The sequence below is a fragment of the Equus przewalskii genome, chromosome 23 (genome assembly GCF_037783145.1).
Source record: "Equus przewalskii isolate Varuska chromosome 23, EquPr2, whole genome shotgun sequence".
In the NCBI taxonomy this organism is placed as follows: Eukaryota; Metazoa; Chordata; class Mammalia; order Perissodactyla; family Equidae; genus Equus; species Equus przewalskii.
In genome coordinates, this window is record NC_091853.1 from 3,394,104 (window position 1) to 3,407,782 (window position 13,679).

The 13,679-nt window shown below is 42.7% G+C and overlaps 1 protein-coding gene across 9 annotated transcripts in view; it reads right to left on the reverse strand.

Moving 5' to 3' along the window:
* Nucleotides 1–13,679, reverse strand: part of ADCY10 (adenylate cyclase 10) — an 83,017-nt gene that overhangs the window by 37,286 nt on the left and 32,052 nt on the right. For all 9 annotated transcript variants that reach the window (XM_008521063.2, XM_008521065.2, XM_070591493.1 and 6 more), the window contains 4 exons: nucleotides 9,725–9,917; nucleotides 9,104–9,190; nucleotides 5,766–6,040; nucleotides 3,967–4,103 (listed from right to left, as the gene is read on the reverse strand). In XM_008521063.2, the coding sequence (XP_008519285.2) occupies nucleotides 3,967–4,103; nucleotides 5,766–6,040; nucleotides 9,104–9,190; nucleotides 9,725–9,917 (692 nt within the window). The remainder of the gene's footprint in view (nucleotides 1–3,966; nucleotides 4,104–5,765; nucleotides 6,041–9,103; nucleotides 9,191–9,724; nucleotides 9,918–13,679) is intronic.

Below are 13,679 nucleotides of genomic sequence, written 5' to 3' on the forward strand. Positions count from 1 at the left end.
ATGCAATATAAAAGTGATAATTTGAAAAGCCTCACCACATTAAGGAAATTGAATTTGTAATTTAAAAACTCCCCAAAAGGAAATCTCACTGGAGAATTCTACCAAACATTTAAGGAAGAATTCTTTCCAATTCTACACAATCTCCAGAATATAAAAGAGGAGGGAAGACTTCCCAATTCATTTTATTAAGGTAGTAGTACCCTAACCACAAAATCAGACAAAAACAGTGTGAAAGAAAGAAAACCACAGAACAATATCCTTCATGAATATAGACACAAAATTCCTTAACACAGTATTAAGCAAATAGAATTCAGCAGTATATAATAATAATACACCAGGACAAGGTGGGGTTTATCCCGGGGTGCAAGGCTGGTTCAATATCTGAAAGCCAGTTGATGTAATTCACCATATTAACAGAAAAGAAAATGCACATAATCATAGCAATCAATGCAGAAAATTATTTGATAAAATTCAACACTCATTCATGATAAAAACTGTCAGAAAAATAGGAATAAAAGGATACTTTCTCAACTTGGTGAAGAGCATTTACAAACAACCTACAGCTAACAGCTTTTTTTTTTCAAGGAAGACTAGCCCTGAGCTAACATCTGCCACCAATCCTCCTCTTTTTGCTGAGGAAGACTGGCCCTGAGCTAACATCAGTGCCCATCTTCCTCTACTTTATATGGGGGACGCCTGCCACAGCATGGCTTGACAAGCGGTGCCATGTCCACACCCAGGATCCGACCTGGTGATCCCCGGGCCACCGAAGCGGAACGTGTGAACTTAAGTGCTGTGCCACTGGGCCAGCCCTGCTCATGGCTTTTTAATGGTAAAAGACTAAACACCTTCTCCCTAATATCAGGAACAAGGAAAAGATGTTTTCTCACACTGTTCTTATTCTACATAGTGCTTGAAGTTCTAGCCAGGGCAATGGGCTAGAAAAGAAATAAAAAGCATGCAGACTGGGAGGGAAGTAATAAAACTGCCCCTTTTTGCAGATAACATGACTTTTTACATAGAAAATCCCAAAGAACCTACCAAATAAAAAACTCCTAGAACTAATAAATGAGTTCATCAAGGATGCGTGAACAAGATAGACACACAAAAATCAGTTGCATTTCTACATACTAGCAATGAACATGTGAGCACCAAAATTAAAAATATAACAGCATTCATAATCTTTCCTCAAAAAAGAAATACTTAAGTTTCAATCTAATAAAATATGCCTAGGGTTTGTGTGGTGAAAACTACAAAACACTAGTGAAAGAAATCAAAGAAGATCTAAATAAGCGGTGAGACATACTGTGTTCGCGGATTGGAAGACAACACAGTAAAGATGTCAGTTCTCTCCAAATTGACGTACAATGCAACGCCTATGTGTTGAAATTCCAATCAGAATCCCTGCAAGATTGTTTGTAGACACAGACAAGATTATTCTAAAATTCATATGGAAAGACTAAGGAGCTAGAACAGCTAAAACAATTTTGAGAAAAGAGTAAAGTAGGAGCAATCAGTCTACATGGTTTCAAGGCTCCTTATATAGCTCTGGTAGTCAAGACTGTACGGTAATGGCAAAAGGATGGACATTTAGATCAACTGAACAGAACAGGGAACCCAGGTATACACTCACATGGATATGTCCAACCGATTTTTGACCAACATGCAAAAGCAACTCAAGGACGAAAATATAGGCTTTAGCAAATGGTGCTGAAGCAAACGGATATCCACTGGGGTGGCAGGGGGAGAAAGGAAGAAGGGCCTCAACCCAAGGCTCACACCTTGTGTGAAAACTAACTCACAATGGATCACGAACTTAAATGTAAGACATAAAACTATGAAACAAAAACACAGAGGGGAAGATGTTTGGCATCTAGGAATAAGCAAAGGGTTCTTAGACTCAACACATACCATGAAAGGAAAAATTGATAAATTGAACTTTATTGAAATTAAAGAACTTTGAGAGACTGTGTGAAGGGAATGAAAAGGCAAACTACAGAATGGGAGAAAATGTTTGCAAGCCCCAGATCCAACAAAGCACCAGTATCTAGTATAGACAGGGAACTCTCACAATTCACCATTAAAAAAAATCCAGTTAGAAAATGGGCAAAAGGCATGATGAGACATTTTACCAAAGAAGATATCAGATGGCAAGGAAGAACACGAAAAGATGTTCAACATCATTCGCCACTAGGGAAATGCAAGTTAAAACCACAATTAGCTATCACCACATACTATCAGAATGGCTAAAATAAAGATAGTGGCATGGAATGTTAGCAAGGATGGCAGAAAATTCTGGATCACTCATGTATTGCTGATGGAGATGTAAAATGATATCGCCACTGGGAAAATAGTTTGGCAGTTATTTTTTTTTTTTTTAACTAACAGTGTAACTACCATATGGCCCGGCAGTTGCATTCCTGGATACTTATTCTAGAGAAGCGAAAACTTACATTCACACGAAAACCTGTACACAATGCTTATAGCAGCTTTACTGTGATAGCCAAAAGCTGTGAACAACCCAGATGTCTTTCAACAGGTGACTGGTTTTAAACAACGTGTGGCACACCCATATCATGGAATACTACTCAGTAAGTAATAGGAACACACCTTGGAGACACACGACAACCTGGAGAAGCTCCAGGCTGAGTTATGCTGAGTGGAAAAAACCAATCCCAGAAGATTACATGCTGCATGATTCCATTTATATAACATTCTTAAAATGACACAACTATAGAAATGGAGAACAGATTACTGACTGCCAGGGGTTAAGGAGGAAGTAGGGGTGGGAGAGAAGCAGGGTGGCTATAAAAAGGCAACATGAGGGACCCTCATGGTGATGGAAATGTTCTGTATGTTGACTGTATGAACGTCAATATCCTGGTTGTGGTATTCACTATAGTTTGCATGATGTCACCACTGGGGAAAATTGGGTAAAGGGTACAAGAATCTCTTGACAGGACTTGTTACAACTGCACATAAATTTGTAATCACCTCAAAAAAGTTTAATTTAAAAAAAACAATGAGGCAGCAAAGTATTATTGTATTCAGTCACTTCATTTATACTCCAAGACACTCCCCAGAGTGCCTACTGTGGCATCAGACACAGATGGTGCTCAGTAGATGTTTGTTGAATGAATAAATGAAAAAGAATTTGAGTTCCTTACCCCCATTTTATTGCAGGTAACTGCCAATAAAGGTTGTAGCTAGTTCCAAAATACCAGTAATTAAATGGCATATGCGGCACTGGAACTCTGGACCCCTGACTTCAAGGCCAAGATTTTCTTTTGATTACGTCTGTATACTCTCTCTTTCTATGGAAGAGATGATATCTCTTCAACCTTCACAGGTCTCCTTGATGTCAAGACATAGTTCATTTGTCTTCTTCCTTTCCTTTTTTTTCTGCTAGCATGTGAATTTTTTCCCCCCACTGCGAACCCCCTCAACCAGCTGTACGTGCACCGCAGAACTTCCTTACCGTTCACCTTGCCTCATCCTCTGCATTCTGGCTCGCGTCCTTACCCCATTCTCCAACCCCCACCTCCTCCTTTCATGAAAATTAGTTTGTAAAAATTCCAGCTGGCTTCCTTTGTGCCACCGTCTCAAACTTCATCGTCTTGTATGTCTCTGTAGCATGGAACCTTGCTGACAATTCACTTTGAGCTAGTAATTTTCCCTTTGAAAAACAAGGAATTTTTTCCCCAGATAACATCTAAATGCTGCTTCCTTTCTGATCCTGGGCCTTCAGATTCCTCAGGGTTCTCTCAGGTCTGTCACAGGTGCACATTCCTTCGCCAGTTCAGTGAGGCCCAGGCGATGTTAAGTTCTTTCACAATCTGGGATACCAGGTCCAACATTCCTGCCTCCCCAGATCCTCTGACTGTGCAGGAAGCCGCCTATGGGACAGCCCGTTCTTGCCACCCTCTCTGCAGGATAGGCTGAGAAAGACCCAACTGTGGGACTTACTGAACAGGTTGTTCCAGGTCACATTTGCCTTTTCCTCGGACTCGACTGGCTGGAAAATGAGCACCCTGTGTTGATCGAGGTTTTTTAGCAATTCTTCACAGTAGAATGGAATCCCACAGCTCCCCTCCACCAGGTACCTGTAGTCAAAACAAGCCAAGCTGGTTACATCCTTTTAAGGAAAAATAATATTTGAGTCTTCTCAATCACTCAAAAATAATCTCTTCTCATTCTCCCTTTCTCTTGGTTTGTTTTCCATTTTTAGGAATTGCCTTTTTTCTTTTTCTTTCATCTTTTTGATTATGTAAAACGTTTACATCTTTCCAAAGCCAAAACTATATAATAAGGTACATCCTCCATCTTGCTTCCCTTCCTCGTGTTATAAGTAACCATTTGAATTAATTTTTGGTTTATTTTTTCAATGTTTCTTTTAGAAAACGTAAACAAATGCACACGCCTGCATTTCACCCCTGTCTTAGATCAAAGACAGCATGTTATACGTACTGCACACTGGACTGCCCCTTGTGTTTTCACTCAACGATACATCCTGGTCATCCCTCCATATCAGCAAATCTTTCTCATTTCTTCTTACTGCTATGCAGTGTTCCACTGTGTGGCTGCGTCCTAGTTTATTCTGCCTATCTGCTTAGAAGGATGTCCATTCAGGTTGTTTTCAGACGTTTACTAATACAAATAATGCCTCAATAAAAACTTTGTCCATCTGGTCACTTCATGTTTTTGTCAATATAATTTTGAGATAGATTTCTAGAGTTGGGATTTGGAGAAATGCAGGGGCTGGCCCCGTGGCCGAGCGGTTAAAGTTTGGTGTATTCCACTTCAGTGACCCAGGTTCGCAGGTTCAGATCCTGGGTGTGGACCTACACCACTAATCAGCCATGCTGTGGCAGTGACCCACATACAAAACAGAGGAAGATTGGCACAGATGTTAGCTCAGGACTAATCTTCCTCAAGCAAATAAAAAAGAGGAAGATTGGCAACAGTTGCTAGCTCAGGGTGACTCTTTCTCAGAAAAAAATTTTAAAAAGTAAATGTATATATACATATATATTATTATATACACATAATAAATATATACATATATATACATATACATAGAGAGAAAGAAACAGAGAGACAAAGGGAGCAAATCTGCCAAATTCATGCCTGGAGTTACTTTAAAAGAGACTTCGTTGAAGACATCTTTCTTCCAAAAGCAAGGCAACCTCATTAGAAAGATGGATGCCAGTACCAAGGTGGGTTGTAAACAGCAGCTAAAGAAGAGGCGCTGTCTGTGTTGTTAAGGGCACTGCTGTGAAGACCTCAGCAGAGGAACCACTGAGAAGCTCAGACAGCGCTGCCTGGAGAGCCAGCCTTCAACATCTGCCGTAAACAGGAAACGCCAGTGCCAGACCACATTATTGTCAGCTGGGTAAGACCTTGCTTAGCTGCAGGTTGTGGTCGTTACTGTTTACCAGTTTGCCTTTCATGTGGCTTGCCCACGCGATGCCCTCAGTCATTGTTCATTAAAGTGAGTATACCCGTGTGCAGCATGATGAGAGGGAAACAACACTAACGTCATGAACAAGGCTTGAGAAAGCGCGACGTGGGCCATAACAAGGGAAAGATGAGCAGCATCCATGCTACCAAGTGCAATGAATGGCCCTTTGGAAAGGCGAGACCAGCAAGACTACTGAGGCAGGCGCTTTCTGACACATCTTAAGGAATCCGATGAAGTCTGGACCTGGGGAATGAACACGGATTCATGACAGGTCAAGACCTCAGGAGAGAAACGGGTTACTCACGAGTCCAGCTCTTTGGAGATGCCCCTGACACTGAGGTCTACGCAGACCTTGTTTCGGATGTCCTTAGGCTGCATGGCACCCAGGGTGACGTAGGTGGTGTTCCTGTTCTTCATTATGGCACTGGCCCCTGAACAGGGTAAGCCAACGAAGGGAGACAGGGACATGATGATGAACACAGGAAGAGTGCGGACAAGCTTCTCCATAAAGGCCCAGGAGGCTGCATCAATAAACTGGCCCTCATCGATGATAAAAATAATCCTTTCCTCTTTCACTGTCTGGACGAGGCAGAGAGACAGAAGGAAGAATGCTGTAGGACTTTGGGTTTTTACACACGTGCATGGGTATGCATATGTATCTACTGAGTTTTGTGGTGCAAAATGAAATCTTTTCTTTCTAATAACTTTGTATTCATTTAGATTCTACTAACCTGAATTTGTGGCACTTCGCACAGAGCTGACTGGAATGGACTTTTACTTGGTCAAATCTTTGTGTAAGAATAAGACAAATTTGTAGGATACATGGGGTTATAGCCAAGTAAAAGCATCCATTATGTATTACATAAAAATAACTGATGTTTACTACCAGTCACTTTAATCTGCTGACAAATGACGGTCTCCTGGGGATTCTACTTGACATTTATTCAACAGACGTAGATTCAACACACACTTAGGGAGCACCCTCTGGGCTCGACGCTGGATAGACAGTGCTGAAGGAGTCGGATCTAGTCCTTGCCCTGCTGGCAGTTTGTGCCATTCCAGCTTGAATTGTGGTATATGTTACACTTAAAAACAGATCATGTGTCCGTTTTCTTGTGTAGACTACGCTTCTCTAACTAGTCTGAATTATTTACTCACTCATGAAGCATTTATTGTGCATCTATTAAGGTCAGGTACTGTTGTAGGTGCTGGGGATACAGTATTAAACAAAATACAGAGCTTGCATGTTGGCATCAGCCCCTTGCACAGCTGACCGCGCATCTCCGCTGTGTGAGGCGTCTACGCGGAGAACACGGCCCCCCTCCTACTGCTCCAGGCTGCTCTCGGCTTCTTTGGGTTCCCTCTGAGAGCACACAGGCTTAACCCCTTCTTTTCCTCTGTGTTTTTATAAACAAAAGCAGCAAAGGCTACTTTCAAACTTCATTGGACAGCCACTATGCAGTGCTTTAACCTGCCGTATCACACGTCCGTAAAAACCTGCTCTTACAGCCCATTCTGTTACCAGAGATCTAGCCCTTCACCGACCCCGAGCACATGTTAATTAACGGGGAGGTTAGCACTACATTTGTTTTGTTTGGGGCTAAAACCTTTAAAAATATGGGGCAGACAGAAATGTGAATTTTAGTTGTATGGTGGCCTTCTCAGTGAATTATCTGTGAATTTAGGAGAATAAAGCAGGGAGAAAAAGAGTATAAATTCAAAAGTACATCACACGCCCCGGTGTCTTCATAGTTAAAATGGGGTCATTGAGTTGGAGTCTCTCTAATGTGAATGAAAGCCAAGATTTACATTTAATTTACTGTGTTCCAAGCACTGTGTGATGTTCTTTACATAAACGGACTCATTTAATCCTCATAACATTCATAAGAGGTGGAGTCTATTTACTGAGAAAATTTGGGCACAGAGAGGTTAAGTAACTTGCCAAGGTCACACAGAGAGTAGATGATCCAAAGATTGTTGTCATAGCACACAGTTAAAGAACAGCTTTAGCAGTGGTTTCCAAACTAGATTGTGCATCAAAACCAATTGAGAAGTTTTAAAACAAAAGCAAACAACTAAACAGATTCCTCAGCCCAATCCAAGCCCTTTTGAATCTTTAGAGGTAGGACTCATAAATCCGTATTTTTAAAGAAGCTTCCTGGATACTTGTGATGTAAACACAGCCTGACATTTAGAAATTACCGATATTGCCCTGCTTACGTGCCTGAGGTGGAGAAGAAGGAAGTTGTAGTATAACTTTAACGCAACACCACAAACTTGTATTGACCATTTATAATGTGCCAGACCCTCTGGTGGTCAACAGCGACACAAAAATGAGTAGGAGGTTCCCCACCCTTCAGAAGCTCACACTCTCCTGGGGGGAGAGGCACACATACAAGTGACGAATTGCAAGAGAGCATGGTAAACACAAGAAGAAATATGTTTGAAGTGTTACAGAAGGATGGTGGAAGAGGAATTAGTCACGACTAGTGATTTGGGAAGTTGTCGCCAAAGAGGTGACATTGAAGGATGAGTAGCATTTCTCCAGGTTTAAAAAAAAATCTTTTGGCTTTTATCTCATTAGCGTTGGGAATTATTCGGAGAGTACAAAGCGTTGGTTGGTGCGATTCGCATACACTCTGGCAGTTCTGTGGAGGATGAATTGGAGCGGAGACGTACGAGGCACAGAGGTCAGCTGGAAAGCTATGGAAATAGTACAGGAAGAGAGAGAACCTGAACTACAGCAGGAACAGAGGACAGGAGATTCCAGAGACGGCCCGAGGGAGAACCAGTGGGACTTGGCCACTGACTAGATATGGCAGATGTGGCAACCGGTGAGAAAGGGAGCAAGGGTAAGTTTAAATGATGTGTGGATGAATTTGCCATTAACTAAACCAAGGAGCACGATCAGAACGAGGAAGAAAGGGCATTGGAATAGGAAAAAATGAATAAATTTACTATTAGACGCTGAACTGAGTGTGAGTTACCACATCCATGTGGAATATCTAGAAGGTTCTTGGAAATATGGTTCTGGTGCTTATAAGAGAAGTGGGGGTAAATCTGGTGATTATCAACACACAGTGGACAAGCACAAGATTACCCAGAGAGAGAGCTCACAGTGACTGAGTGTTTCCATTGAAAAAGGCGCTGTTCTAAAGTGTTATACACAAAATCTAGTCATTTAAAGCTTACAACCCTGCGAGCTGGGTGCTGTTATTTCCCTGTTTTATAGATGATGAAACAAAAGCAGAGACAGATTAAAGTCACTTGCTCAAGGTTACCCAGGTAGGAAGCCATAGGCCTAAGGGTTCAAATATCGGTAGTCTGACTACAGAGCCTACGTGAATAAGCACTTTGATACAGTGCCTTTCACACAGAGGGAGAGAAAAAGAGGGCTGGCTTTAAGGAGAGGCCAGACTCCCAGGAGGAAGGTTAAGGGTCTCCCTTCAATCATAGCTAAATTTTGGACAGAGTGTTAGCTCAAGGTTTGGAAGGAGGGCGGAGAATGAAACACTTTAGGATGAAGCTTTCACATGCTTCAGAGCTTTTTGCCAGTGGCGTCTGAACCCCTCAGGCCACCTGGCTTCGTGGTGAGAGGCCCAGTTTTCCTCCCCCCATTACTGGACCTACAGATGCTCTTACTTGCTCCAAGATCTTCATAAACAATGCTTCCAACAGCTTTCGCTTTCTCAAGGTGCTCATCTTGGAGAACTCTCTTGAAATAGGGAACTGTGTAAAGAATTATGAGAATATTTAGTATGGGAAAATAGCAAAAAGAACTACTAGCTGGGTGACTTTGGGCAAATCACTTTACTGTTCTGTGCCTTAAAATCCTCGTGTGTTAGATGATCCATAAAGCCCCGTCTAGCTCGAATACTCGACGTCACTGAATCTAACAGACACAGGAGACAACAGGGCACATTCTGTCTCTGCATTGGCAGTCACCTCTGGGAGAAGAGTGACTTTGTGCCCCAGACTAGCTGGAATAGTATAGCTATGATGGAAAGATGAGAAAAAGATGAAACTGCAAGTGGCCCTCTGGATTTTCTTGAGTATGGTATTTCTACATCCCTCCACTATGTCTCAGGAAGGTGGATGCTCATTCAAGGGGGATTGGGAGCCATTTCCTTACCACCTGGATGCTCCAGATGAGAAAAGAAAAGGACAAAGGCCAAAGAGCTGCTAAGTCATAAAGCATCAGGGGGGAGCTGCAGCACCCGCCCCATCGGTATTTCTTGCCGAAGTCTAACACCAGCTAGTTACCTGGACGTAGAAAATGTCGTTAAGAAGACAGTGGAACTTTTCATCCAACAGCATCTTGACTTTATTCTGAAGGTTGGTCTGTCGTTCTTTATAATGTTTACAAGTATCCAGACCTAGTACACTGGCCATGAGTATCTGGATGGTATAAAAATTTTGCTGGAAGCTGACCTTAGTCAATGCAATAGCAATAGTCCTGTTTGTAAGAAAGGTAAGAATCAGAAGAGGGTTTTTGAATATATTTTTTGGAAATAAAGGTTGAAGGAAGGCTCTGACTCTTCATATTCAGTTGTTATAACAGAAATTCCCCAAGCTATTTGCAAGTTGTTCTTTACTCCTGCTTCAGATGCACTCCCTCATTCCACTCTGTTCCCCAGCCCTGATGACTTAATCTAGCTGTCCCCTCTTCTCGAGTCCCACCATCACCGCCTTGGTTCAGGGCTCATACGCTCACCTATACTGCCAAATACCCTGCGACTGGCCCTGCCTAGCATTGTGACTCTCTGAACGCAGCACCTTCCCAGAAGCCTGCAGTATCGAGACAGGAAAATCTTCTCTCTCATTTAAAATTTTTCAGCGGCTCACATTGCCTAAAGGTGTAAGCCTAGACTCCTTTATGTGACATACAAGACCTTCCAAGGCCTCGTTCTGTCATTTTTGCCTCTCCCTGTCCAGCAGTCTACCCCTCCATGAACAACAAGCTGGTGAGCGTTCCCTGTACAGCAGAGCTGTCTCTTCTCTCCATGTCTTTGCTTAGGCTGTCTCCCCAGCCTGGAATGCTATCGCTCTCGCAGTGCCTCCTAATCCCTCATTTCCTGTTCATCTGTAAATCTCAGCTTCAGTGGAGCTTCCTGGAAATCTGCCCTGATGCACTGAGGTTGGCTTACATACCCGTCTTTCTCTTAGCTTCCATAATACACTGCTGAGCGCCTCTATCATTTTCCTTGCCACGTTATGTATATATATATATATATTTTAAAGAGAAAGGGGAATTTAGAGAACATCTATTCCAATTCTTTTTTAAAAAATTAATTAATTAATTAAATTTTTTTTTGAGGAAAACTAGCCCTGAGCTAAAATCTGCTGCTAATCCTCCTGTATTTGCTGAGGAAGACTGGCCCTGAGCTCGCATCCATGCCCATCTTCTTCTACTTTATATGTGGGATACCTACCACAGCATGGCTTGCTAAGCGGTGCCATGTCCGCACCCGGGATCTGAACCAGCGAACCCCAGGCCATTGAAGCGGAATGTGTGAACTTAACCACTGCACTACCAGGCTGGCCCCAAATGGTTTTACTCCTTTTATTTATTTTTTTTTTTTTAGGAAGATTAGCCCTGAGCTAACATCTGCTGCCAATCTTCCTCTTTTTGCTGATGAAGACTGGCCCTGAGCTAACATCAGTGCCCATCTTCCTCTACTTTATATGTGGGACACCCACCACAGCATGGCTTGACAAGCGGTGCCATGTCTGCACCGGGGCTCTGAACTGGCGAACCCTGGGCGACTGAAGCGGAATGTGCGCACTTAACTGCTGTGCCACTGGGCTGGCCCTATTTATTTTTTTTAAAGATTTATTTTTCCTTTTTTCCTCAAAGTCCCCCAGTACATAGTTGTGTATTTTTAGTTGTGGGTCCTTCTAGTTGTGGCATGTGGGACGTTGCCCCAGCATGGCCTGATGAGTGGTGCCATGTCCGCGCCCAGGATCCGAACCGGCAAAATCCTGGGCCGCCGAAGCAGAGTGTGCCAACTTAATTATTCAGCCTCGGGGCCGGCTCCCACGTTATATTTTTATTGTTACTCTCTGTCCTCTTCTGTGAGAGCTCCTTGACAGCAGGGATCAGACATTATTCATCTTCAGAGCATTGGCACTTGCTATGGGTTGACTCATGTTCCCCCCAAATTCCTATGTTGCAGTCTTAGCCCCCAGTACCTCAGAATGTGAACTGATTGGGGCATAGGGTCATTACAGATACAATTAGGTGAATTAAGCCTTGGTCACACTGGAGTAGGGTGGGCCCCTAATCCAATATGACTGGTGTCTTTATAAGAAGGGGAAATTTGGATACAGACCACACACACAGAGAACATCAGGTGAAGATGAAGGCGGCGGTTGGGGTGATGCTTCCACAAGTCAGGGAAGACCAACGACTGCCAGCAAACCACCAGAAGCCAGGGGAAACGCATAGAAGAGATTGTCCCTCACAGCTGTCAGAACCAGCCAACCCTACCAACACCTTGATCTTGGCCTTCTAGCCTCAGTACTTGGAGACAATACGCTTCTGCTGATTAAGCCACCCAGTTTGTTGGGAAAAAATATTTGCAAGTCATATATCTGACAAAGGCTTAATATCCATAATATATAAAGAACTCTCACAACTCAACAACAAAAAATCAAAAAACCTGATCAAAAAATGGGCTGGAGACATGAACAGACATTTCTCCAAAGAAGATATATGGATGGCCAATAGGCACATGAAAAGATGCTCATCATCGCTGATCATCAGGGAAATGCAAATCAAAACTACACTAAGATATCACCTTACACCCGTTAGAATGACAAAAATATCTAAAACTAATAGTAACAAATGTTGGTGAGGTTGCGGAGAAAAAGGAACCCTCATACACTGCTGGTGGGAATGCAAACTGGTGCAGCCACTATGGAAAACAGTATGGAGATTCCTCAAAAAATTAAAAATAGAACTACCATACGATCCAGCCATCCCACTACTGGGTATCTATCCAAAGAGCTTGAAGTCAGCAATCCCAAAAGTCCTATGCACCCCAGTGTTCATTGCAGCATTATTTACAATAGCCAAGACGTGGAAGCAACCTAAGTGCCCAGCAACAGATGAATGGATAAAGAAGATGTGGTACATAAATACAATGGAATACTACTCAGCTGCAAAACAGAACAAAATCATTCCATTTGCAATAACATGGATGGACCTTGAGGGAATTATGTTGAGTGAAATAAGCCAGCGAGAGAAGGACAATCTGTGTATGACTCCCCTCATATGAGGAATTTAAAATTATGGACTAAGAACAGTTTAGTGGATACCAGGGGAAAGGTGGGGTGGGGGGTGGGCACAAAGGGTGAAGTGGTGCACCTACAACATGAATGACAAACATTAATGTACAACTGAAATTTCACAAGATTGTAGCCTATCATTAACTCAATAAAAAAAAAAAAAAGCCAGCCAGTTTGTGCTACTTTGTTACAGCAGCTCTAGCAAACTAACGCAGCATTTGACAGCCCTGGAACACCGGAGGTGCTCAACACGGCGTGGAGAGAATGAATGAATGAATGTCTTCTGGTTGTTATGAACTACCTCCCTAGCAATGTGAAAGATATTTTAAAGCTAGCCTTTCTCAGGCCTTGAATTAAAAAAGAGTAGACACACAGCTAAAAATAATCTAAGGCTAATAATCACTTTCCCCTTAAAGCCTTTAGGTTAGATGGTGAAAGGATGTGAGACACCGTCATCATCATCTTGGTCATCGTCACTGTTATTTAATACCACACTTTCCACTGCCACGAGGGTGCTAGATGGGCTGTCCCAAAGAGAGCCCTCCTGACATTCCTCATATGAAAATAGAGAAACAGCATGAGGCAAGTACGTTAGCTCTGCCTCCCAAAGGGAAATTCAGCGGCCTCCCCTTCTCTATCCCCACTCACAGGGCTAAAAGGTTTGAACTAGTGATTGCCTGTCAGCCCTGGATACATTTATGTGTTTGTTCTGCAGATCCAATCCAGCCTTGGTCTCAACATCTGTGCGAGTTGTTCTCAGCCTGTCTGCACATTGGGATTACTTAGAAAGCTTTAAAACATTAATAACCAAGCCCCAAGGGCATTAAACCAGGATCTTCAGGGGTCAGCCCAGCTTCTCATTTTCTTAGTTCAATATGTTTATCATTATTTATTCACCACCAGGGGCATGGCGCCCAATAATCGATAG